The sequence below is a fragment of the Canis aureus genome, chromosome 21 (assembly GCF_053574225.1).
Source record: "Canis aureus isolate CA01 chromosome 21, VMU_Caureus_v.1.0, whole genome shotgun sequence".
NCBI classification, from domain to species: Eukaryota; Metazoa; Chordata; class Mammalia; order Carnivora; family Canidae; genus Canis; species Canis aureus.
In genome coordinates, this window is record NC_135631.1 from 30,341,579 (window position 1) to 30,367,376 (window position 25,798).

The window sequence follows — 25,798 nt, forward strand, 5'->3', positions numbered from 1 at the left end:
CGCCCCCCGCCGCGACCGGGCCAATCAGAGGACGGCTGCCCTGGAGCCGCGCTCGCCCGGGAGCCCAGGGTCCTCAAACCGCGGCCGCTTCTCGGCACCGGCCGTGCGGCCCCCGGGGCGATGCGCCCCCGCCCCGAGCTGCGCGGCCCGCAGGGCGCTGTACCCCCCGAGCAGTGCGGACCTCCCCAGGGTGCTGTATCCCCGGGGCGCTGTACCCCCTGAGTAGTGCGGACCTCCCCAGGGTGCTGTACCCCCGGGGCGCTGTACCCCCCCAGGGTGCTGTACCCCCCGAGCCGTGCGGCCCCCAGAGCAGTGCAACCCCCAGGGCGCTGTACCCCCCAGAATGCTGTACCCCTCAGAGCAGTGTGGGCCCCAGGGCAGTGTATCCCCCAGAGCTGTGTACCCCCCCAGCAGTGTGGCCGCTCCAAGCCGCGCACCCCCCTGCCAGAGTGATGGGACCCTGCAGTGATGCTCCCCAGCCACCTACCGCGACTTGGATCTCCGACGGGGCGCCCCATCACCTCCCGCTCCGGAAAAGGCAGAGGGGCCTGCAGGGAGGCCGGAGGCGGGCCCACCGAGGCCTTAAGGCAGATCCTGGGCAAGCAGATCCTCAGGCCGAACCTGGGCCATGACCCACTGTGTCCCACAGGAGCTGCCGGAGCGCCGCCCGCAGAACATGAGTCTGGGGGATGCAGGCTGCCCGCAGGGCATGTGCGCCACTGCAGGTGAGGTGGGCCCAAGTCCCTGCACCCAGGTCCTCATGGGGCTGCCGGCCCGGGACACACCCCTGCCCTCACCCCTGGCCTTGCCCTGGCCTCGGCCTCCATCCTACACTGGAACAAACACGCCCATCGCCTCGGAAGGAGCCGTCTGGAGATGGGCGCCCTGTGGTCTCATCTTCTGAACTGATCCAGGGCCACAGGATGGATCCCTTCCTTGCCGTCGACTCCAGGAATCTGTCCCAAATAAGGAACACTGAGTTCAGCAGTTGTCCCAAAAGCACTGCGTGCAAAATCCGCCCCAGGAAGCCGAACTGCTGGGTTTTACAGGCAATGTCCTGTTTAACTGGTGTCTAGTTCTTTATATGGTCTAGACCATGTTTTTTTGTCCAACGTGTATGTATTGTGGGTATTTTCTCTATGTCTGTGGCTTACCTTTGCATTTTCTTTTCTTTCTTTTTTTAAGATTTTATTTATTCATGAGAGACGTGGAGAGACAGAGGCAGAGACACAAGCAGAGGGAGAAGCAGGCTCCTCACAGGCAGCCCGACACAGGACTCGATCCCAGAACCCCAGGGTCACACCCTGAGCCCAAGGCAGACGTTCAACCGCTGAGCCACCCAGGGGCCCCGCCTTTTCATTTTCTTAACAGCAGGGCCAGACCCAGGAGATGGGAGTGCATGGGCTGCCCAGGCACCCACAGAGCGGTCGCTGCTCACTCCCTCTCTGCTTTTCCCCCCACGTGTGCCCCACGTGTGGCCAGGCAGGGGCAGGGAATGGGAGGCTCCCGGGAAGGACTGGCTTGTTTGACTGCAGAGACCCTGACCTGCTGACCTTGTGCTGACACTCGCCCTCCCTTGACCAAGGCCAGCAAGGGCTCGGCATGTTTTCAGTTCTACGGGGTGAGGACAGAGGATGCGTGTGCGCGTCCACACACAGCAGGCAGTTCTCTGGAGGCAGGAACTTCATGGACCCTTTTTTGCAGATACAGAGACAGTGGCACTGAGTCAGCAAGAGGGGAGCCCAGAAGGACCCGTAGGTCGCTGTGTTGCCACACGGATGCTCCAACACAAGCCCGGACAGTAGCTCTGAAGGGCCAGGGTTCGCAATGTAAGTTCAAGGGGAGGAGGTGAAGGGTTGAACCAAAGCCTCAGGGTTACAGGAGAGGATGAGCAGAGGAGCTTTGGGGTCTGGGGACAGGATCTGGAGGCCTGCTGGCAGCTCTGACCCCATCCAGGTGGGCTGGGGTGGGGGCCGGGGGCCAGCACCTGTGCCTCAGCCTGTCCCCGCTCAGCTCCTTCCCAGGACACTCCCGAGAGCTGACCCAGGAGGCCCAGGCAGTAGAAGGCAAGAACCGCGCCCCCCCCCCCAGGACCCCTTGCATGGGCTGCAGGAACCTGGTGGCACCTCCACCCGCGCGCCTGGGGCAGTGAGCCCTGGGGACAGGTCAGGCTGGGTCGTAAGCAAGCGGCTGCCCTAGGGAGCTCCAGCCGCCCCATAGGCCTTGGAGGCAGCGGAGGACAGGGTCCGTAGAACCTGGCATTCATAGGAGGGCTTCCGGGCCTGTTGCCTGCCAGACCACGACATCCCGTGGCCCGGCCGGGCCTGCAGTACCACCCGCGAGCCCCAGGCTGCACGTTTGAAGGCAGCGACACAGTGGCAGGAAACAAGATAAACGGCCAAATACCAGGAGCACTGGGCGGGCTGCCCACGCAGTTGCAGGACAGAGCTCTGTGCATGTCTGTGTCATGCACCTCCTGCAGAGCTTCCCCAAGGCCCTTCCTTCCCCAAGAGCCAAGCTCCTCCTGGTGCTGAGAAGGACAGGGCCGATCCTGCCCCGGGGTTGGGACACGCAAGCGTGTGGGACAGAGGTCTCGGCCTGTGCAGACTGGGGGCAGGCATCCCGGCGGCCTGGGGTCCGGAGAGGCCACGCAGGCCACTGCACACTGTGCAGCCCTCCACAGGGGCTCCACCCGAGCCGGCAGGGCTTGCAGCACGGGGACCGGGGGGCAAGAGAGCTTAGGTTTTAAAGGGTCTCTCTGGGCCTTGCGTGGTGTCACACTGAGGAGCACGGGTGGAAGCTGGAGGGGGTGCGGAGACCCCCTGGGAAGGGCAGGGACAGTGACCAGAGGGTGGCCGTGGGGTGGTGGTGGGTCTGCTGTGGGTGGGGAGCCCAGAGCTGAGCAGCAGGGGATCTAGAGGCCGGGGCGCAGGTGTGAGGTTGGCCTGGACAGGCACCGGGTGTGGGAGGATAGGATGTCGGGTCCGCTGGGTCGGCAGGGGAGGAGCTGCCTGGGGGAGGACAGCCAGACACCCTGGGGTGGGAGGAGGAAGCCCAGGGCCTTGGGTGTGGCCTCCTGTCGGGGCCTGGCTGCCGTGGAGGGTGAAGGGGGATGAGGAGGCGTCTGTGCACAGGCCCAGGGGCTGCAGTGAAGGGAGCCGGCAGGTGGGGCAGAGAGCAGGCAGCGCCTTTGTGGCTGGTGGCAGGACAGGAGGAGGGCCCGGCCAGCCTGGTCCTTGGGGGGACAAGGCCTGCAGGGGAGGCCTTGGCCACTAGGCAGGACCTCAAGGCTGCTGGGCAGCACACACAGGTGGGGCAGGCAGGCAGACCGCTGGCACACAGGGGGAGGCTCATGACCCCTTCACTTCTGCAGGGGCCAAGAGGCCGAGGGACCATGGGGAGGAGGCCGGGGGGACATGAGGCTCCCCGACCTCCAGCGCCCCCGGGCAGGTGTGGGAGCAGGGAGGGTGGGTTTAGCCAGGATCGGGTTAGGCCTGGGCGGTGTGACAGGCCAGCGAGGACACTGCGGTGGGGACAGGAGCTGAGCCGGGGGAGGAGGGGCTTGTGGAGTGAGCAGGTGAGGCTGGAGGCCTTGGGGTGGGGGTGACCTGCTGAGGCGGGTCACGTAGCCACCGTCCCCGGCCACCATGGGGAGAACGGAGGCAAAGGAAGTAGTGACAAGACACGTAAACTTGCTCATAGCTGACGGCCCGTTGACAGGTCCCTGCCACCTGCCTCCAGGGACTCAGCGGCGTCCCTGTGAATACTGGGCCAAGGACAAGTCAACCTCAGCTCACCTGAGCCTGAGCTCCGGGACCCTCTGACTCTGATCTCGACACGGGGCTTGAGCTCACGACCCTGAGATCATGACCTGAGCCAAAATCAGGGGTCAGATGCTCAACACATGGAGCCCCCCCCATGCCCCAGGTCTTCCCTGACCTACGAAAATCCTTCATCTGTGCGACCCCCCAGCATACGCTGTCGGCCTGGAGCCTCCAGACACGGGGCACTGCTGTGCCTCTGAGGGGCCCGCGACTCTCAGAGTTTACTGGACGGTAAGTGACCCTTCAGGGTCCCGGGAAGCTCGCCTCCAAGTTCCCTAGAGACGAACACTGTCCCTGGCCCTCTCCCAACTCCCACGCGTCTAACCAGGCCCCCGGGCCCCAGGGCGGCTCCTCCTGCCCACGGGGCCTGTCTCCCGCCTTCAGTAAAACTGAAGACGTCTGAAGAACTCTTTCTTGGCCATCGGCCCCTGGACCCCAACACCTCACGTCAGCCGTAGCAACCGAGGAGACCCACCCTCAGGTCCCCCGTGGCTGCTCCAGAAACCCCCCTGGGCAGAGCGGCTTCAAGCAACAACATTGCTCCGTTCCTGTAGGTCAAGTTCCAATAAGAAGAAGCGAGTCCGGGGAATCACATCACAATTTAAAGCTCCGGGCAGGGCGGCCCCGCTGGGAGTTGGGGGGGCCCTGGGGTCCAAGGAAGGGAGCTGAGGGCCCATGGGACGGGTGTGCGGGGAGGTCCACGGGGCCTGCGTGCTGAGCCCTTTTCACAGCGGCGACCGCCCCGAGCGTGGCCCAGGCCCAGGGTAGGACATCACAGCCGAGCGGCCGTCCTGCGTGGAAGGGGAGTGAGCTCCCAGCCGCCACACTTGCTCTGGAGGGGGATCTGCGGGCAGAGGCAGGTCTTTATGCCCTGCGGGTGTGCCTGGGACTGTGGCTGTGACGGGGCCACAGGCGGAGGGAGCCACGGATGACGGTAACCGGCCCCGGAACCTGCGGCCCCTGGCAGGTACTGGGAAGGCGCCGCAGCACCGTCCCTCCGGGATTCTGGGTCTTCCTCACAAGTCAACGCCCTCGCGAGCAGCCCTCATCCCCACTGCCCCCACCCCGAGGTGTACAGTCCCTTGCCCCCACGACCCCAGGCCGGCAGGGAGCAGCTCCTCCTGCTTTAGTAAAACATCTGTGTTGCACCGCAGATGCCTCCAGGACTCCGGGCCGTGGACTCTGGACCCCACGAAGTTTACCAACATCCCCAAACTACATCAGCTGGCCGGGAAGTAATGCATGGTCGGGGGTTGGGGACCGTGCTCACGAAGGCCCTGAGTGGCCTTCAGGACGGGTCATTCCAGGTTGGCACCAGTCCGGTCTCGCAACGACGGCCAGTGACCACTTGGGATCACTCCCGGGGCCGTCAGGAGGCGCCGCCGCTACAGGGAGGGGGAGACCGGGGGCAGGCTGGGCTGGTTCCCAGGTCCTGGCGCCCCAGCCACTGCGGGTGGCCGGCCATCTCCGACGCTTCCTGTCTGGCAGGTGACCCATCACACCGTGTCTGCCTCCACCTTCCCACGACACTGTCCCGCGTGTGTCCGGGGCCCCAACTACAAGGACACCAGTCATGTCGCATGGAGGCCCAGCCTCGTGACCCCATCTTGTATGGATCTGGGGGTGGGTGGACACCGTTCAACCTCCACCATGCTTGGGTCTCGTTAGGAAGCTCGCTGGAGCTCAGGGCCCCCAGAGGATCCTGGAGCGCCCACAGGACAGCGGCCCCCAGGCCTGCGGCCGGCTGCTGCCCATGCGTCGGGCTCCGGCTCCCCGGGCCGCTGGCCTGCTACATCCCTAACGTCGATAAGCCACACTCATCAGCTCATTTTGAAGTTTTGCACAGAAAATTTTTCTTCAACTTTATCACAAAGGTGCTCCCCACATTCTGTTCCAGAAACTTGCTCCTTCTCCCCTTGCGGGAACGGTCTCAGGCTCCCGGGATTCGGGCCCGTCCGCGGTGAGGTCGGAGGAGCCTCTCCCGACACGGAACCTCTCTCTCAGTGCCGCCTGTCCCGTGAGCCCTGTCTGCACCGGGGTCACCCCCGCCAACCACCAATGGCTCCAGGTGACCCTCTGGTCTCTAGTCTGTTTCTGGCGGCTGGACACAGGTGTGAGGGACGCCTCCCCACGCGACTTCCTTGCCCTGACCTCGAGGCAAATCAAGCATTTTGCAAAAGCTCAACAGAAAGGACAAAGAAAAGCCTCTTCATAGAGCAACCCCTCTGCGGCCTGGCCGCCCAAGTGGGAGAGGGCGGAGGGACCCCACGGGCCAGGACAGGGCCACAAAGACGGGCCTGTCCCCAGGACAGTCGGGCCCTGTTTGTGGGGATGTTTGCTGGCAGCACAGCTGGGCTCGGACGCTGGGTGGGCGGCTCAGCACCCCCAGGCTCCCGGCTCCCCGCAACCTGAGACCCTCTGCATCCCCACCGCCCCTGGGCTGGCCGCACGGAGCCGTGCATGCAGGTGACTGGTTAGGGACACAAATCAAGCCAAACTACACTCGAGGCCAGGTCCTCCCCTGCTCCGGGCAGGTGGCCCGGCCCCTCCGTGCCTTGTTCTTCACGCAAGCCCGCTTTCTGGGCACCGGGCCCCCCGGGGATGCCCAGGAGGGTGGGGCTCAGTCATCCCCCACTCTGGCGGCCTTGGACCGCGATGCCCTGAGGACAGAGAGCAAGGTGACTCCTCACACCTACCCTGTGGCTGTGTGACTCACTTGCATCCCAGAAGTGGTGGGGAAGCCCTCCCAGGAGCCCAGAGGCCCCGCAGGCTGGTGGGCCTGGAGCCTCTCGGGCGCAGGGCTGCAGGGGGCTAGGGAGCCGGGGCCTGGGGTCGTGGAGATGAGGCCCCCCACAAGCTGTCCAGGAAGCAGAGGGGACAGAGAGCGATGGGGCAGGCGGTGGTCTGTGGACAGTGGGCAGAGGGAGTGAGAGGCGTGCAAGGAAACAGGTGTAGGTCCTGGGGCTCCCGAGAGGTAAGCGACTCAGCCAGAAGCTAGTGACCCCAAAGCCCAGGCCATCCTGGCGAAGGCAGGGCCAACCTTGGTCTCCCAGCCTGGGGCTTGGGGAGGACCTTCCTCTCCTGGGGAGAGGAGGCCATGGTGGTCAAGGCTGGGAGGTGGCCAGAGGGCACGACACACCCAGCTCCCCCTGACCGAGCCCTGCTGGATGGACTGCCCCCACGTGGTCGGGGCTCTGAGGCCTGGGGCTGGGCCAGGCTCAGGGGCCACCAGCTGACAGACGGCCCTGTCCACCCCCAACCCCCAAGGCACAGCCTTGCACTGAGTGCCCCGTGGTTGCCCCTGCCGGTCACACGGAGACCCCAGGAATGAGCCCCCCACAGAGCCTCAGCCAGGGTTGGTCCACGGGCTGCTGGGGGGCGGTGGGGGACACAGATCAACAGGCCCTGTCTGGCCCGGGGCCTCCGGGCACCACAGCGCAGAGCCGCCAGCAGAGGGTGCCAGAGGCCTCCACCAAGGGTGGGGCCTTTGGAGCTGGGGGCAGGGCGGGCACTGGTGGTTCGGGGGACCTGGGGGTGCAAGTGCAGCCCACCGTGCTGGGAGACCCCTCCACTCCCGCCCCATAGCTGACCACCCACCCCGTCCCAAGTTGGTTAACACCCTTCTCCCGGGCACCTCCCTCAGCGTGGGGCTAGGCCTCAGCTTGGCCTCTCAGACTCAAGGCCTCCACCCCTCCGGGGGCGCCCTGAGGTCCCCCTCCCATCTGGAGTTACAGGCCTTGGGCCTTCTGGACATCTGACCTGGGAGAACCACAGCACGCAGAGTGCGCAGGGCGCCCCGGCCCCTCACCCCCTGGGAATATCCACTGGGGTACACATGGGCACCCCCACTGGAGTCGGGGGTACGTGGCCTCACTTGGAATGTCCACAGCCAGCCCATCCCCAGCTCCAGGAGACAGACGCGTGGCTGCTAGGATACTTAATTGGTTTAATGACACGGCCTTTGAACCTTGGTCAGCTGTCATCTCGGTGTCACCTGCAGAGGCCGGGGCTCCAACACTCACCCACCACCCACACAGTACATAGGGCCAGCCCGGCCTTAGACCTGTTGGGGGAATGCCTCCCTCGGGCTCTGCCTTGGGGGTGGGGTGGGGACTAAGGCCATACTTGAGTGAGGGTATGTCCAGTCCATCCTGGCTCCTTGCGAGGGCGGTGGGAGTAGAGCATGCACCCCACCCGGTGGAGCCTGGAGCCCCCACAGGACACCCTTGAGGAGTAGTGCGCTGGGGGGTGCTATGGGCAGTATCGGGGACAAGGCCCAGCTCAGAGTCCAGGGGAGCTGAGCCTGCTGCCCGGCCCGAGGTGGGGACGTGCAGGTGCGTGTAGAAGTAGCAGCCATGGGGGTGAGGTTTGGGGCCAGGGTCACCAGGGCCGGGAGGAACCCCCAGGTGGATGAGGAGCCTAGAGGATAAGTCCTGCCCACCTCCTGGGAGTTCTGTGGCCCCAGGGCGAGGTGTCATGAAAGCCAGGAAGGGGCTGGGCGGGCTGGACAAGCCACAGCTCTGGTTTCAGGGGCAGGTGCATGAAGGGCCTGCATCTCCAAGTGGCTAGTTTGGCGCAGGTGGGCCTGGGGCAGGCGGATGAGCACGGCCTGAGGCCCTGCTGAGCCCCAGGACCCACCATGCGCCATGAGGCCAGAGGCCGCCCCCAGCCCGCCACCGCCACCGTGTCCATGGTCCAGAACATACACACATACAAAAATAATACTCCGTGCACTGGGACCGGGCACCTCCTCAGGTGCGTCTCCCCCGCCGCAGGTGTGCTGGACCCGGGGCCGAGTCTAGCTGTCGTCCTCCACCCTCCTCTGGTTCTTGGAATGAAACTTGCTCATGAGCTCCTCCAGCTCCGACCCACCTTGCTGCTCCTGCGGGGAGGGCGCCTCAGTCCAGGGGGCCGGGGGCCAGAGAGGAGGGGGCAGGGGGCGTAGGGGGCGGCGCGGCCGGCTCACCTCCAGGACCGCCTTCTGCACGGTGAGCTGGCTGTACACGCGGATGCCCTCCTCTCCGCACACCTTCTTCAGCTCGTCCTTGTTGAGCGAGAAGAGCTGCGGGCCCGTCAGGATGCCCAGGTTCTCCACGATCCTGGGGGCGGGGCCGGCGGGAGTGAGGGTGGGGCCCCGGTGCACCCTGCCCCGCCCCCTGCCCGGTACGCTCCGCCCCCCACCCCCTGCCCAGTGCGCTCCTGCCCCGCCCCTGCCAGTAGCCACGTCCCCTACACCGTAGCCCCGCCCCTGTCCGGTCCGCTCCGCCCCTGCCCCGTAGCCCCGCCCCTGTCCGGTCTCCCCCTGCCCAGGACGCCCCGCCCCCGCCAGGTGTCCCCCGCCCCCTGCCAGGTGCGCTCTCGCCCCGCCCGCTGCCCGGCGCGCCCCGCCCCTGCCCGGTACGCTCCGCCCCCCCACTCCTGTCCCACCCCCTGCCCGGCGCGCCCCGCCCCCTGCCCGGTGCGCCCCGCCCCTGTCCGTTCCGCTCCGCCTCTGCCCCGTACGCCCCAACCCCTGCCAGGTGTCCCCCGCCTCCTGCCAGGTGCGCTCCCGCCGCGCCCGCTGCCCCCCTGCCCCGCCTCCTGCCCGGCGCGCCCCGCCCCTGCCCGGTACGCTCCGCCCCTGCCCGGTACGCTCCGCCCCTGCCCCGTACGCCCCAACCCCTGCCAGGTGTCCCCCGCCCCCTGCCAGGTGCGCTCCCGCCCCGCCCGCTCCCCCCCGCCCCGCTCCCTGCCCGGTGCGCCCCGCCCCTGTCCGGTCCGCTCGTCCCCTGCCCCGTCCGCCCCGCCCCTGCCAGGTGCGCTCCCGCCCCGCCCGCTGCCCGGTGCACACCCCCCGCCCCGCACCCCCCCCCCCCCCCGCTCTCACCGGGCGCTGAAGGCCTTGGCCTCCAGCCAGGCGCGGACCTCTGCGGGCCCGGACTCGTAGGTGAGCGGCAGGCCCACGGGCTGGCTGCGCTCCACGCGGAAGTTCCGCTGCGGCTGCGTCCTGATGTGGCTGATCCTCCTGATGAGCTCGTCGTTGACCTCGTCCATGTGGTGGATCAACTCTGCGGGCGGCGCCCCGCGCTCAGCCCCGCCCCAGCCGCCCCGGCCCTCCGCCCGCCGCCTCCCCCCGGGCTCAGCCCCGGTGCCCACGTCCCCGGCCGCAGCGCCCCTCACCGTCTTTGTCCCCCGCGAAGCTCCGGGGCAGCTTGTGAGTGGGGCTGGAGGGACCCCAGTATTTCAGACCGGCCTGCGGGGCGAGGGTGGGGAGAGGGGAGCGGGTGGGGGCGCCGTCGGCTTCGGCTCCTCCTCCCTCCGCGCCCCTCCCCGGGCCGGCCCTCTGCCCCACCCCGCCCCCAGGGAGCATTCTGGGCTCGGGGCTCTGCACCCGCCCCTCCCCCTCTGTGCCCCCCCCCCCCCCTCCGCAGAGCGCTCGTTCCTCCGCTCACCTGATCCAGGGGGGCGTCCTCCAGCCGAGTCTCGTCCAGGATGTTGCAGGGCACGTAGCCCGCCTGGCCGCTGCGATTGCGAAGCTTCCACCACTGGTGGTCATCCTCCAGCACCTGCGGGCCGCCCCTCCGTCACCCCCGCTCACGGCACCCTGCTATGGGCGCCAGCGCGCGGGGGGTGGGGGCCCCCTTTACAGGGGCCACAGACGGTTACAGGCATTTCCTCCAAGGCGGCGCCTCCCCCAGCCCCGTGGGGCAGTCCCAAGTCCCCCCAGGAGCCCCTGTCCTGCCAGCGCCTCCCACCTCCCCCACCTGGCCTCAGCAGCAGCCTGAGCGGCGCCCTCTGGCCTTTGCACATAGACCACCCCCCAGGCCGCCCCACTTTCTGTCCTCGGGTGGATGGCCTGGATTCAGGGCTGACACCGAACAGACGGTGTCTCAAGGGGGCCCCTGGGTGCCTGTGAACCCTTGTGAGCCCTGGGTGCCTGTGAGCCCTGGCTGAGAGCTGGAGGGTCCCCCGCTCAGAGAAGGCCCCTCCTGCAGCCGAGCCCAGCCCAGCCCAGAAGGCCTAGCTCAGCCCAGCCCAGGGGCCCTGCGCCCCCTCTGAGATCCCCGAGACGGGGAGGCCCCTGCACCCCGCGGTGCTGTGGGGGGGCTGTGGCCCCAGACTGGAGCCCAGGGTCGGGGGTCCGGGACAGGGTCTGGACAGGCAAGCCAGCGACGGGCTCCTGGCCCCTGCCCCCCCACCCCGGCCCCGCCTGCCCTATGCCCCTCAACAGCCGCCTCCAGCCCCTGGCCCTGCTCACCTCCAGGACCTCGTCCTTGAGCACTGACAGCTCGTTGGCGTTGCGGGCCGTGAAGTCATAGAGGATCCTGACATACTTGGCCATGGCTGGCGTGGGTGCGTAGCCCCTGCGTGGAACAGGAGGCTGAGGCCCGGGCGGGTGGGGAGCGGCTTCCCAGGTGCGAGCTCCTCCTCCAGCGCTCAGGGCACCGAGGAGAGGCTGCGCGTCAGCCGGGAATGGAAACTGTGACAGCCCCAGAGCGCCTGGGGCCCCTGCACAGAGGTGGGGGCCATGCGGGCGGGGGTGGCCCAGGGGCCTGTGGGCACAGCCAGGCCTGCCCGGCCAGGGCTGCCTCAGGGGAGGCCAGGCCCCGCCCCCGGGACCCAGCGCCAGGCTAGCTCCCGGGAAATGACGGGGTCACCGCCATCCCCACAAGGGAGGAGGAGAGGCCACAGGCGGCACCCGGGCGCCCGTGGGGGCTGCCCATGAGCCTCAGGGGCATGGCATGGGGGCCCAGCCAGCGCAGGGCAGGCCTGTGCTGCACCCAGGCTGGGCTGTCCTCTCCCGGCCAGTCCGGCCCCGGTCATCAGGGCAGCTCCTCGCTCAGCCACAGGCCTTGGGGACCCCACCCAGGGGAGGCGGCTGAGGCCTAAGTGGCCCGAGCCAGGACTGGCCGGGACGGACCGGCCGGGGGCTCGAGGTCAAGGGACGAAACTGTTTCTTCAAGCGCGGCCCTAGGCGGGTCCCTGCATGAGGCCGGGCATGAGGCTGGCAGTGGGGGCGCTGCAAGGGGGGCACCTGTTGAAGACGCAGATTTCAGCCCCCTCCCCTCCTGAAACTGAATCCTGGGCGATCGGGGCGGGGACAGGGATTGGCGAGGTTTAGGAAACTTGTAACCATGACTGAACAACACACAGCAGAAGACACAGAAGGAGACGATATATTCGGGTCCTGATTTATAAGTGGCTTTTGGCATTTTCTCTTCAGTTTTATATTATAAAGTCAGAACGAAAACCCGGTTCTTGTTTGGAAAAATGCTTTTTTGAGCGCCGTGAACGAGGCGCTGGCTGCCACCTGGTGGCAGCACACTTGTATCCAAGGCTCCGTGTTTCTGGGGGAACTTACCTGTGAGCCTGCGGGGAGCTGACTGCGGGGGGGATGTCTCCCGGAGGTGGACATGTGGGCTCAGATACCAGGTTGTGTTTGGGGGAGCTTCGAAAGGATAGCCGGTTTGCTGGGATCAGCTGTGGGAAGAAAGGACCGCGGGGCTTGGCGGGGGAGGGCGGGCTCGAGAGGGGCGGTGAGAGCAGGGACATGGGGGGGGCAGGGAGGAGGGCTGGGGCGGTGGGGCCACTGACCTCGTTCTCCGGGGCCTCCACTTCCCAGGGAGCGTCCTGCAGCACGTCCAGGGGTGGCTCCCAGCCGCTGTGGAACTTGGGCACGTACAGGGGCACCAGGGGCTCCCGCGGCCACTCAAAGCTGGAGATGGGGGGCCCTGGGGTGAGCATGCGCACCGCCTGGCAGGGGACCCCCATCCTGGCCCTCCCTGCCTTGTCCTGCTCCCGCACCGAGGACGAGTCCATGTCTCCCCGAGAGACTCCCACAGCATCGTCTCCTTGGGGACCAGGTGGCCTCGCAGGAAGCCCACGGCATCGCGGGAAAGCAGGGGGCTGGTGACGGAGCGGGCGATGTCTGGGCCCCCACAGGTGCTGATGATCTGGGGACAGTGGGGTTCAGAGGAGGCCCTGCCCACCAGACCCCAGGCCCAGCCGCCTCCTGGCAACACCACAGGCCGGCCTCACTCGCCACCTGGCCTCCAGGCCCCAGCTGCCTGCCCAGGGTGGGCCTCGGCCTCCCCAACCTCCACCCAGGGGCGAGCCTCCCCGGGGCCCTCCAGGCACCAGGTCCAGAGGTCCGAAGAGGAAGTGCACGAGTTCTGCAGCGCTGGGGTTCTGGATGTGCTTCTGCAGCTTGGCCTGGGGGGGGCACACGGGGTGGGGATGGTGCTGGGGATCTGGGGATGGGGGGCAGGAGGGACGCCAGAAACCCCAGTGTTGGTGCAGAGGGACAGATGGGGTGGGGATGGTGCTGGGATGGGGGGCAGGAGGGACCCCGGACCCCCCAGTGTTGGTGCAGAGGGACAGACGGGGTGGGGATGGTGCTGGGATGGGGGACAGGGACCCCGGATCGGCGCAGAGGGACTGGGAGGGGCCTGTGCACTCACGAGAAGGTTGATAGCCAGCTTGATCTTCTGAAAACAGTCGACAAACTGGGCCTCGGAGGGGGGCCGTGCCCGCAGCGTGAGGACCCCCTCTGGAATGCGGGGCCATGAGCTAGCCGGCCGTCACCGTCACCGGCCTCGCCCTCAGCAGCCCACCTCCTCAGACTGGACCTCCTGCAGCTCAGCGGCCCCCTCCCCGCCTCCCATCCCCCTGCCTGTCCCTCCCTCCCCCCCCCATCCCCACCAGTCCCCTGGAGCGCCCCCCTCCGCACCTGCTGGCCCCTTCTTCCCCTTCTTCTTCCCTTTCTTGCGCTGGTTCAGCTGCTTGAAAGCCTCTGCCGCCTTCTGCAGCCGAGCCACGAACCACTCGATGTCGTCCAGGGCACAGTTGAGGATTTGCTGGGGGTCAGAGGGAGGCGGGGGTCAGCCTCAGGCACCCCCAGCGCTGCAGAGACAGCCCGGCCCACTGTCTCTTGTCCCTGGGTGCTGGCTGGGGGCTGGAGGGGCCCCCCCGTGGGGCCCGGAGGTGGGGGCGCCACCCACCCCCCCCCCCGCCCCAAGACCCACCGTTTCCTTTTCTATCTTCTGGGCCAGCAGGGCTCGGGGCTCCTCATCCTGCGACTCCCGACGGCGGAAGCCTGACGGCAGAGGCAGAGACGGTGCTAGTGAGGAGCCGCCCCTCCCCCTCCCCCTCCCCCCCCCCCCCCCCCCCCCCCCCGCCACCTCCGAATGTGACCCCAGCCTGGGTCCACCATCCACCAGCAAACCTGGCTCACTGAGCGGCATCGGCGGGCCCACCCGGTTCTTGCTGGTTGGGGAGTCACTGCCGTAGCGCTGGAAGGGGATGGGGGCCGGGTCCTTGGGGGGGGGCAGGACCGACTGCCGCTGCCGGATCTTCTCCTGGTGGCCCCTGGACCGGGCAGGGGGAGGCCGGCTCAGCCTGGCCCCGCCCCCCACCCCCAGCCCGCAGCTGCCCCCCCACCCCCCACGCCTACTTCAGGGTCTGTGGCCGCATCTTCTTCCCTTGACGGCAGTCGGCCAGCGCGCTCTCGATGTCCTCATGCACCAGGTCCGCCTGGGAGGGGACACTGGGGCTCAGGCTGGCCCAGGCCCATGCCCCCCAGCCAGGCCCCGGCCCCTCCTCACCTCCACCTCGTCGCAGTAGAAGAAGTGGATGTCAGGTTTGCTCTGCTCCGAGTCCTGGCACACGAGCAGCAGCACCGAGGGGTAGCGCAGCTGGTTCAGCACCGTCTGGCTGTGCCGCACGGTGGGCAGCGGGAAGTTCTCCAGCTCCTCCTGGGGGACAGGGGGCTCGATGTGGGCGGGGCCGCGGCAGACAGGGGTACTGACCGGGCTCGCAGCCACGGGGCCACCTGGGCGGAGGGCGCGACTTGCCAGCCAGCCCTGGGGTGTGCAGTGGACACAGACGCACACAGGGCTGCGGCCCGGTGGCAGACGCAGACCTAGACCCTGCCGGGCGTGGCTGCAGCCATGGCCACGCAGCCCTGGATGTGGCCCTGCCTCGGAGCAGACGAGCCCTTGCCCGGGGTGGACCGGTGTGTGTTGTGACGTGGCTCCGCTGGCTCCTCAGCCCGGGCAGTGCTCCCTGCCCTGCCTGCCCTCTGCCCTCCTCTGCCTGTCCCGCCCCCGCACAGAGGCCCAGCCAGCATCGGGGTCACTGTCCCCGGCTGCCCTCGCTGCCCTGCTGCTCGGGCACACCTGGGACTCTATGTCCAGCAGCCGCAGCGACTGATCGTTGACCTGCAGCAGCATCTCCTGCGTCCACACTTTCTCCTTGGAGCTCAGCTGCACCAGTTTCCGGATGGCGTCATCCACGGACACGATGGCCTCACTCTTGTCCATGATGAACGTGGCCAGGTGCTGGGAGCGGGCAGGTGAGCACTCTGAGGAGCCCTCCTGGCGCCCAGGATCCTGGGGGCCTGAGGGGCCGTGGCCGACCTCGGGAGCCAGGGAGGGGGGACGGCCCCTACCGCGGGGGTCTGAAGAAACACAGCCCCATCCCGGGGGAAGCCCTGTGCTCTGCCTTGACGGGTGCCGTGGGGGCCATGGGCATGCCCTGGTGAAACCTCTGGCTGCCCGTCCCAAACCATCCGTCACCCCACCTCCTGTCCTGTGCTGGACTCCAGGGGCGCCGGCATCCCTGGTCCCCCCGAGACCCGGCGCCGGCTTGCCATGGGGTCTCTGCGCGGCGAGAACCCGGTGTGCGACCCCACTCGTGCCGGCTCTCTCCTCCCACGGGGCTCCGCTCGGACCTGCTCTCCCTGCTCAGCTGCAGCAGCCCTCTCACCCCCTGGCCTGCCTTGGTCTCAAGGATCATGATCTGACACGACACTTCTCTGTTTAATCTCCTGGCTGCCGGGTTCGCTACTGCCTCCCTCGTGCCCGGGACGGTGCCTGGCGCACGGCAGGCCCTCAGCGAAGATGCGGGATGGGTGAGTGTCCGGAGCGTCACGTGTGCTGCTCGCGTGGGGTGAACCTTGGGGCCTGTGGCCAGCCCAGCCCTCCTTCTGGAACCTCCCTCCTTCCTCTGTCCCCAGGACTGGCTCAGGCTCCTCCTCCCTCCTGGCTCGTCCCTGTGTCCCACCGACCTTGGCCGAAGTCGGTCAACAGGCTAAGACAACGGGATGAACCTGGTCTCATGCTCCAGGCGGACAAACCGCAGCTGTAGCAGCGCTGGGAGAAGACGCTGGGCCATTTCTGACCTCAGAACAGCCTTCCTCCCCGGGAGACCTCGGGCGACGGAGAAAATCCAGACCCTCGCAAGAAAAGGCCAAAAAAAATCTGACCTAATGAAAAGTAAACATTTCTGCCTGGAAAAAAAAAATACCGTGTACGAAGTAAAAAGAAAAAAAGAGTGAGACAGACACGCAGCAGATACGGTGGAGGCGAGTTTCCTTGACACAGAGACCGCCTTATGCAACGGCGGCTCCTCGTTCGCGGCTCTGTTTTGTTCCGCGTGGCTGTGGGTACACAAGTGGCAAGTGGCAAGTACACGAAGGAGATCTGTGAACGCATCCAAGGTGGGCACTGCAGGAAAACGTTGGCAAAGATCTGGCCAGAGAGCATCCCGGAGACTGAGCGTAACTAAGTCTAACACAGAAGGCCTGCGGCGGCCCCTTCGACGACGGGATTGCGGGGTGAAGCCGACTCCCCTGGCGCTGAGGGAGTCACGCCGGGTTCTCTCCCCTGTGCCCTGGCCGGGACGAGTGCCCGCGGGTCACGCCTGCAGGCTCGCTGCGGGGGGTGGGTGCCCGGGGGCAGCCTAGACATGCGCGCTCCCCCCACAGTTCAGGCACCCCCACTGCTCGGGGACAGACTGGGGCAGGAGGGGTCGGCCCGGCCTCGGCGCAGGGACGCGCCGCGGGGCACGGGGCGCACGGCAACGCCACCACGCCGCTGCCACCAAGCCTGCGGCAAGCCAGGGGTCCCTCCCCAGGGTGGAGAGCCCGCCAGGGGTGCTCTGGGCCATGGCGGGATTAGATTAGAAACCCGTAACAGGAAGATAACTCGCGGCCCCGCAAATAATGGGAAAGTGAGCAACCACAGTTCCACATCAACAGCCGACCGTCAGAGGTCGGGAGGGAAATGAGAAAATACTCAGAAAAAAAAAAAAAACAAAAGAAAGAAAGAAAGAAAGAAAATACTCAGAGACAAATGAAAACAAAAACACACACATCGTCGTTGTCGCGACCTGGGGAGGACAGGGGGCACGGCAAGCAGCCACGGCAGGGCCAGAGTTTGTGGCTGTAAATGGTCACCTGAACAAAGACCGGGTCAAAGGAGTCGCGGGGAAATCAGAAAATGTCCTGAACTGGATGACTACAAAGGTGTGTGCATGGGGCCCGGGGGGCGGGGGGGCGTCTGCCCTCAGCTCGGGTCACAATCCCGGGTCCTGGGATCGAGTCCGCATGGGGCTCCCCGGTCAGCGGGGAGCCTGCTTCTCCCTCTCCTCCCCTGCGCTCCCTGCTCGTGCTCTCTCCATCGCTCTCTCTCTCAAATAAGTAAATAAAATCTTTAAAAAACCGAACAAAACAAAAACGAACCCAAAACACTAAAGGAGTGCACATCAATCGTGCAGGATTTCGCTAAAGGAGTTTGTAATGCGAACTCTGACTTCTCAGTTAGGAAAGAAGGAATGTTTCCTGTCAGTGATCTACACATTTCCCATAAGAAACTAGAAAAAGGCAAATAAAACCCAGAGTAAGTGGAAGGAAAGAAGGTGAGAGCAGAAGCCAGCAAAGTACTAACCAGATAAACAATAGAGAAAAGTCACGGAAGCCCGAAGTTGGTTCTGAAAAAGTTAATGAAATTGATAATCCACAGCAAGATCGAGCAAGAAAAAAAAAAGAAAACACAAATCATCAATAACCAGACAAATAGAGGGGCCACCACGCATAAAAGTGAATTCACAGTCAAAAACCATCCGCAGAGAAAACCCCACGCTCACACGGCTTCCCAGGTGAGTCCTCGCAAGTATTTAAGGAAGGAATAAACAGGGTCTTTCACAAATTCTTTCTGAAAACCAAGGAGTAGGGAACTCTGTCCCGGGGTGTGATGAGGCCGCCGCAACTTCGCCCCCCAAATCTGTCGAGGCTTTACAGGAAAGAAAATGATAGACTGGCACCTCTCAGGACAGCAGTGCAAACAGGGGGGCAGGGCCCTAGCAAGCTGGCCCACCGACACGTGGGGAAGATCCCCGAACGAGCAGCGTTCCCCAGCACAGGGCGGGCCCCGCGCGAGAAGACTGAGTGGACGGCCGGGGTGGTCATCCCCGAGGTGCGAGGAGGCACCGACTGACGTAACGCCTTTCACACCAACACTGTCACGGAGGACGGAAGGAGCCTCCTGCGAGTGCACCGTACCCTCGGGCAGGGCAAAGCTCGCAGCCTGGGGCGCCGCGGGTGCCTCCTCCCGGGCATGCCGCTCTGCACCCCCCCACCCCGCCGTCCCAGGCGCCGGCCGGGCCCATGCGGCCCTGAGGTCCGGTGGCTCCAAATGAGGGTGATGCGCCCGATTGTGACAGCTCGTCGCCCATGTGGGAGATTCAGGGGACCTTTGGGCAAAGCACCCGGCAAACCAGTGAGCATCTCAGGATGCCCCGTCACCCTCCAGCCCGCCGCTCGGGGTGTCGGAAAGGCCCCAGGGGGAGGCCAGCACCATGGACAGCAACGTCCCGGTCACCTGCCCAAGAGATGCCCGTGGCCTGCCCACCCTGGGGAAACCACCATGTCCGCGGGTGGGGAAGACGCCCGTTCATGTGGGGGTCCCTCGGCTTGCCTCAGTGCCAGTCAAAATCCTAGCAGGATGGGAGCCTGGTGGTGCTCAGCCGTTGAGCGTCCGCCTTTGGCTCAGGGCATGATCCTGGGGTCCCGGATCCAGTCCCGCATCTGGCTCCCTGCACAGAGCCTGCGTCTTCCTCTGCCTCTCTCTCTCTCTCTCTGTCTCTCATGAATAAATAAATAAAATGTTTTTTAAAAAATCCTAGCAGGCTCTTCAGGGGGCCAGAGGGGTGTTGAAATGTAAATGCAAGTCTAAGGAGCTCGGCATGGTGGAGAACATCTGAGAAGAAGCCATTTATGGGGCAGGACTCACCCTGCCTGGTTTCAAGCCCTGTAATAAAGCCAGAGGGAGGGGAAGGTCGCAGGACAGAGCAGGGACAGACCCACCCACGTTCCTCTCCCCACCTCTTGACAAAGGCACCAGGGCAATCGACGGGAGAAGGAAAGTCTTCTCAATGTCACTGCACGCTGCGACCGCGGACCATGAACCCCACGTGAGTCCCCCGCACAAACTGATCTCACGTGCATCATAGACCTAAATGTAAAAGCCTCAACTCAGAATTTCTAGAAGACACAGGAAGAGATCTTCAGAGCCGTGGGTCCCGCAATGACCACTCCCGGCCCCGCACAAAACTCCAACAAAACAACCCTAACCGCAGCTCAGAAAGTGGATGCGGTTGGACCCCAGCACGGTTGAACACAGCTATGCGTCCAAGCCAGGAAGCCGGGGTGGGTGGGTGGGGTCTCTGTGATCACGCAGCTGGCCAGCCGGCCTCCTGCCTCAGCGAGTTGCAAGTGTCCGCAGGGGCCGGGAAGCAGGGCCCCGCGGGGGTCCCCAGGCCCGGGCGCCGTGCAAGGCCATGTGCCCTGCAGCCCACGCTGTCGGAGGGCCTGTCCCACAAGTGTGTTTTCTTGGAATAAGGTCACGGAGCAGAACAGAGGTGTTGTGAACTATGTGGATTCAATTACGCGGGTGGGAGAGGGGGAGGCCCCAAAGCCACCCGCTCCAAGCTACAGGACGGAGCAGAGCTGCAGACGGCGCGGCGGGGACGCCCCGTGTCGCTAGGAACCCATGTCCCCGTGGCGTCCTGACCGCGGCGGCAGCGACACCAGCCTGGAGCAGAGCTGCACACCCTCCCCTCTGCTGGATGCTCACTTAGCAAAGGAACCAGCCCCAACTCTCAGCAGCCCCCCACTGCCGGGGCGCCTCCCACATCCGGAGGGGCAGGCATGCCCGTGGATCAGCAAGGAGGGCCCCGGGCCAGGGTCTTCCCACAGACTCGCCTGGACCAACGTCTGGAAGGGCGAAGGTCCCCCAGCCCCGAGACGGGGGGCGGAACTGCCTGGGAAGCAAGGGGACCCAGCCGACCCGTCCCCACTGGTGCCCCGCCCCAGACCCTGAGGCAGCAGCCTGGCACCAGGGCACCCACCCAGCACAGCCTGATTCAGGAGCCCAGAGACCTCCAGTGTCTCCGTGGACCTGTTGTGGAGACCAGGAACCTGAGGCGCACAAAGCACTGACTTGTCTGCCTCTGCGGGTGTGGCCGGTTCCATGGGGAGGAAGTCCTCATCTTCCTGATCCTGGTCCTTCCTGGTCCAGGCCCCCCCTTCCTGGTCCAGTACCCCCCTTCTGACCCAGGGCTCCTCCTTCCTGACCCAGGGCTCCCCCTTCCTGACCCAGGGCCTCCCCTTCCTGACCCAGGGCTCCCCCTTCCTGACCCAGGGCCTCCCCTTCCTGACCCAGGGCTCCCCCTTCCTGACCCAGGGCCTCCCCTTCCTGACCCAGGGCTCCCCCTTCCTGACCCAGGGCTCCCCCTTCCTGACCCAGGGCCTCCCCTTCCTGACCCAGGGCTCCTCCTTCCTGACCCAGGGCTCCCCCTTCCTGACCCATGGCCTCCCATTCCTGACCCAAAGCTCCCCCTTCCTGGTCCAGGGCCCCCCTGCCTTCGTCCTCGGCCCTTCCTAGCCCTGTTGTCCTGTAGGCTGGGACAGTGGTCAAGAACCAGGAAGGTCATTTAAAAACATGCTTCCTGAGATCTGAGTGTGAGTGGAGGCTGACCCAGGATGAAGAGCCCCTGAGCTGGCCGCTGGCCAAGGGCGGCTGGGCGGTACAGCCGCTCCCCAAGTCCATCCACACTGGCCACCCGAGGTTTACCTGCAGGAGGCGTGTCTGGGTCCCACCTTTTCCCTCCAAAGCCAGATCCTTGTTTGGGGCCAGGATGACAGCTTCCCGCCCACAAGGTTCCCATCAAGTGCTGCCGGACAGCACCCGAGCCTTGTCCTTGCCTCCTATGGCCCCCAGACTGTGGGCATCCCAGGGTCGGACAGGTGTGGGGCAGGCCCTGGCTCTGGCCGCCTGCTGTGGGGGTCATGTCTCCCCATGCCTCAGTTTCTCCCTCTGCCCGGGGACCCGAGGGGTGCTCCTTGGGAGCTGGCCTTACCTGGACGTGGTACTGGGAGGTCTCATGCATGATGATGTTGGAGTTGGAGTACTTCTTCCTCTGTTCTGAGCAGGGAGTCACCAGTCAGTCACCCCAGGGGGGCAGGACCCGCAGCCCCGAGTCCAGGTGGCACTGGACCCCCGGTTGGGCCACAGGGAGGGCGAGCGGAGGGGTGCCGCCGCCAGAAAGGACTCGAGGGTGTGGAATGCGAGCGAGGGCCCTTTGTGGGCCGACGGCAAGCCTCCCTCCACCGCCAGGAGGCCCCGAGGAAGGACCCCCAGCTCGGAGCAGTGCGGGGGTCTGTGCCCGAGCGGTTGCGAGACGCTGAGCAGCTCTTCCCGCAGAGGCCCCCTGCCCAGCTGCCCGGGAAGGGTCCATCCAGTGCTTCCCCCCACGGCAAGCGCCGCCAGCTGACGTCTCCCGGCCCCTCGGGCCCCTCCTGGACGGGGCACCGAGTCCAAAGGCACAAACGTGTGTCTGGGGGGGCGGACCAGGCCCCCCCAGCAGTGCCTGGACTCAGTGCAGCCTGGGCCCTGCCCCTCGGGCTATCCGGTTGCAGTGAGCGGGGCGGCCGAATCAATATTGATGGTCCCTGAATTATTAGTAAAGTCCTCTCTCCTTACGGGGAGGGAGGGAGGCGGGGACCGAGCAGCTGCTTCTCCGTGAGGGTCTGGGGCCCCTCTGGGCACCGAGGGCTGGCCTGCGTCCCTGCGGGGCCTGGCACAGCCTGGGGGAGGGGAGGCGGCCAGACCCCGGCACCCATCCTCGAGCCTCACTCACCGAACAGGTCCTTGGCACTCATCTTGGTCACACCGTCAGACCGGCCCAGGCTGCCGCTGCAGGGGAGGGGCTGGTGAGGGCGAGGCCCACACCGCACCCCTCCCTGGGGACTGCCCAGCGCGTGGGGGTGGGGACTCACTTGGCAGCACCGGGGCAGCAGCTCACAGACCCCAGCTGGCTCATGGCGTCTTTGGTGGTGGCCGGTGACGAAGGGGAGCCTCGTGGCCTGAGTCCAGGGCCTAGAGCCCGGCCCCCACCTGAGTGGACAGGGCAGCCGAGCTGATGCCTCCCCGGGGCCTGGTCGGTGGCTTCCCTGCTCCCAGGGCAGGACCTCGTCTCGGCTTCCTCCCAGCCCAGACCTAGAGGCTGCAGCCCTGCCGTCCTGGACAGACTGCCCCAGGGCTTGGGCACGGTGTCCTCGGGAAGCAGACACAGCAGGACCTCCCAGCCCACGTCCCCCATCTCACCCCAGGCCCTCGGGCTTCCACAGGGAAACCCAGGCTGTGCCGGTGGAGGAGCCCCTCTCCCAGGCTGCCTGGGGTGGGCCTGCAAGGACAGTGTCCTGGGGGCTCAGAAAGGGGACCAGGGAGACGCCACACGTGTTCAAGGGTCCTGAGGCAGGTGGGAGCCAATACGAGAGGAAGGTAGCCCAGGACGAGACTGGACCTGGGATGGGGTCAGGGGGCAGGCAGCGGGGGGCAGGTGTGGCCTTGGAGACCCAGAGCCCAGAACAAAGTCTGGAGGGAGCACACCTCAGGGGGGTGAGCGGAGCCTGGTGCCCCCGAGCCAGACGAACACGTGCCCCCTGGGACCCCTGGCAGGGCTGTCCCTCAGTGGGGACCTCCGTACGTGGGGCCTGCCAGGGTGGGTGGTCACAGGCCGGGGGGGCTGGGCTCTGAGGGCAGGGAGCACCCCAGGACTTTCTGGTTTGACAGAGAGGGTTTTGAGGAGGCGTGAGGGGCCTGGGAGCTTCGGGTCACCCCTCCCATGTGTCACCGAGGGGCCCGGCTCTCTCGGGGTGGGTGGGAGTAGGGGCTTGGTCAGATTCCTCGGACCACGTAGCCGTGGAGAATGTCCGGAATGCCCATGACCTCAGCGAGTGAGCCGAGTGTTTGCTCACTGGGACTCCTGGCGGGCCGAGCCAAGGGCACGGGGCACATGTGTCCGGCACACGCACCTGGGCGAACCCCAGGCCTCGGGGCGCATGTAGACACGCACTGGTTACGACCCCCCGCCCCGTCCTCGGGGCCGCTCTCTGCAGGACCGGCCGGAGAGCTGAGGCCAGGTGCTGGCATCTGGGTCGGGGCACAGCCGGGGGAGGGGCCACCACGGGCGCCTGGCTCCCGTCAGCTGACCGGGGCAGGGGAGCCCGCAGGCCCAGGGGTGGGAGCAGCCCGGGGCCCAGGCTGCCCTTTGGTTTCACTGTGGCCATTTTCCGGGTGCAAAGGGAGGGCCGAGCAGGGTGCCTGGTTGGGCAGCAGAGGAGGCCCCAGCAGGGCAGGGAGGGTGGAGGAACCAGCTCCAAGTTCAAATTCCAGCTCACAGCCAAGTGACCTTGGGGAGGAGTCAGCTGAAGGCCCAGAGGCAGCCGGGTGGAGCCCTGGAATGGGGGAACACCCCGGCCCTGGCGGTGCCCAAACCTGGTAGGTAAGGAGGGACAGGCGGGGAAGCCTGGGTGGGGCAGGGGTGGGCTCCAGGCGCGCTGGGGAGACTGGGCCAGGTGGAGGGCAGGCCACGGAGGCCCCGTCCTAGGCAGGAGGGGGGCCTGGGCCGCAGAGGCCGGGGCGGGGCGGGAGGGGGACTGGGAGGAGCAGTGCAGAGGTGGGGATGAGGGGCGCCAGGACCGCTCCTGCTGGGGCTGGCCCCACCCGGACCGGGGGCACCTGCGGGCCTGCCTGCCCTCCTGCCCTGCCGCCAGGGACGCCTCCATGCGTGGGCCCCCCAGGCCAGCCTGGCCCAGGGAGAAGGGACCCGGAGGAGCTTCAGCTCAGGCCCGGCAGCCCAGCTCGCAGCCTCCTCCGCCTTGAAACGCCCACACCCCTTGACCCCAGCCTGATGCTTCTGGCCCGGATTCTCTGTGGGCTGAAACAGCCAGGAAGTGCCCTCCTGCCCCCACCCGTGGGGAGCCACTGGCTCCCCTCAAGTGTTGGCCACAAAGGAGGCCCCAGCCTGTCCCGGGAAAGGGGGCTGGGGCCCTTGAGGGACATGGGAAACCCCCTTCCCACCCCGGTCCTGGAGGAAGGGGTTCTCTCCATGGAGCCCCAGGGCCGGGAGGCGGCCGGGGCCTTAGGTGCACCCAGGGCCGCCCCAGGACAGGCCGGGCATGCCAGGCCCCCACCCAGCTCCTGGCCACGGGTTCGGGGCGGCCCTGTCGCACCCCGGTGCCTCTGACGGCTGGGCCCATGGACTCCGGCCAGAGCCCCCAGTCTCGCGGCCAAGCCAGGAAACTGAGGCCAAGCCGGACTACAGGTCGGCAGGTGGGGGTGCGCTGGGTGGGGCCCCGGGACGCTCACCTGCTCCTGCGCCTGACGCCCGCGCCGCCCGTGGGCCCCTTGTCGGTGCGTCCGTCCGCCCGTCTGTCGGCTCCTCGCCTGGGCGCCCAGGCTCGGCAGCGGGAGGGACGCGCGGCTGGGCCGGGCCGGGGCGGGGCGCGAGGAGGAACCTGAGCGGCAGGTTAGAGACCAGAGCCGGCGGGCGCGGGGGGAGGGGCGGGGGCGCGGCATCCTGGCTCGGCCCCGCCCCGGGGCTCCCTGCGGACGGTCCCCAACAGCCGCCCGTCAAGGGGACGCGGATCGGGAGCCCCTCGCTGTGGGGCCGTATGGGGCGAGCGAGCAGGGTGAGGCTGGGACCCTCCTGGCACAGAAGCCCCTCCTCAGCTGGCCCCTGGGGCCGGGGTCCTGGGGGTCAGGCTGCAGCGTGGGCGCGTGTCCAAGACCCTGCACCCCGACTGCCCCAAGCGGGAGACCCTGGTCTTTGTGCAGCCCCAGCTCCACTGCACGCGCTCCGGAGGCCTGGGCGCCATGGGGGGAGAGGACAAGGGAGGGGGGCTCCAGGCTGTGGCCCCTCCTGAGGCCCAGGCCTCACCTGTACCCACCGCGTGGGGGCAGGTGTCCTTCCTCCTGGCCTGACTCCCCTGCCTCAGCCAGCTGGGCGGAATGAGATGAAGGGGCAGAGGCCTAGTCCCAGCAGTGCAGGGCACCCCCAGGTGGCAAGCGAGGACCCACAGGCTCTAGCTAGCGTTCCCGGGGTGCACCAGGGGGCGGGGTCCCAAGGGCAGCTGGCCGGGGCGGAGCACTTCCTGGGGATCCCCCTGGGGGGTTGGAGGCACGTTCTGCCCTGGTAGGTCACCAGCACCGCAGGGCAGCTCTCCTCACCTGCCCACCTGCTGAAGCACCACAGGTGAGCCTTCCTCTGGGGCCCAGCCCTGCCCCCCAGCCCTTGCGAGCCCCGGCTTCCTGGTTCTGTCCCCGATGCTGCTGAGCACCCACAAGGGAAGGCCAGGGCCTGCCCTCGTCCTTGCCGGAGCCTGAGCCTGGGAGGGCAAAAGGTGGGAAGGCACGCAGGGAGCAGATGAGGTGGGCACTACAGACTTCTGAAACTGAAGTGACTGTCGTCAGAACAGGGGCGCTAACCCCTGTCTGGGGTCCCAGGCTGGTGGTAGCTGCCTAGAGCCGTGGTGTCCTCCCTGGACGGGAGACTGACACCTCTGTGTAGCCAAAGCGACGGACGTGAGTGTCAGAGCCTGGCCTGCATCCTCGGCAGGAGGTCATGAACCCTCAGGGCCCCAGGTGTCGGGGGCTAGGGCCTGCAGGGGAGCTGGCGGAGGGCAAGCGCACCGTCCGGCCTTCCCAGGTCCGCGGAGGGCGTGCCCACCATCAGGGGTGCAAAGCCCCGCTGCACAGGCACACAAGCGCAGGTAAGCACAAGGGCATCTACGCGGGCAGGGGACAGGGCTCCTGGAGGACACACCAGTGGAGGGCGTGCTCCCACCCCTGGCTGAGGCCCGTCCCTGCAGG

At 66.8% G+C, this 25,798-nt stretch overlaps 1 protein-coding gene and 1 long non-coding RNA gene across 4 annotated transcripts; one reads left to right on the forward strand and one right to left on the reverse strand.

Annotated features, from left to right (window-relative positions):
- The first annotated feature begins 152 nt into the window (after positions 1 to 152).
- On the forward strand, positions 153 to 8,979 carry LOC144292842 (uncharacterized). Of its 2 annotated transcripts, XR_013360233.1 has the most exons (5): positions 153 to 725; positions 1,186 to 1,829; positions 3,721 to 4,055; positions 4,168 to 4,791; positions 4,979 to 8,979. It is a non-coding gene; the product is annotated as an uncharacterized LOC144292842 (long non-coding RNA). The 2 variants fall into 2 exon arrangements; XR_013360232.1 differs by having other exon boundaries at positions 3,721 to 4,791.
- Positions 7,751 to 24,447, reverse strand: EPS8L2 (EPS8 signaling adaptor L2). Of its 2 annotated transcripts, XM_077863696.1 has the most exons (21): positions 24,296 to 24,447; positions 21,922 to 22,039; positions 21,783 to 21,838; positions 21,003 to 21,067; positions 14,981 to 15,142; positions 14,408 to 14,557; positions 14,257 to 14,336; positions 14,029 to 14,171; positions 13,829 to 13,899; positions 13,534 to 13,660; positions 13,265 to 13,353; positions 12,942 to 13,016; positions 12,609 to 12,757; positions 12,399 to 12,519; positions 12,166 to 12,284; positions 11,062 to 11,167; positions 10,256 to 10,369; positions 9,984 to 10,056; positions 9,691 to 9,871; positions 8,791 to 8,923; positions 7,751 to 8,706 (listed from the first exon to the last, which is right to left on the reverse strand). In XM_077863696.1, the coding sequence occupies exons 2-21, from the start codon at positions 21,963 to 21,965 to the stop codon at positions 8,623 to 8,625; spliced, it is 2,142 nt and encodes a 713-aa protein (XP_077719822.1). In that variant the 5' UTR covers positions 21,966 to 22,039; positions 24,296 to 24,447; the 3' UTR covers positions 7,751 to 8,622. The 2 variants fall into 2 exon arrangements, with proteins under 2 accessions (XP_077719822.1, XP_077719823.1); XM_077863697.1 differs by lacking the exon at positions 24,296 to 24,447 and having other exon boundaries at positions 21,003 to 21,062; positions 21,922 to 22,013.
- Positions 24,448 to 25,798: the final 1,351 nt, after the last annotated feature.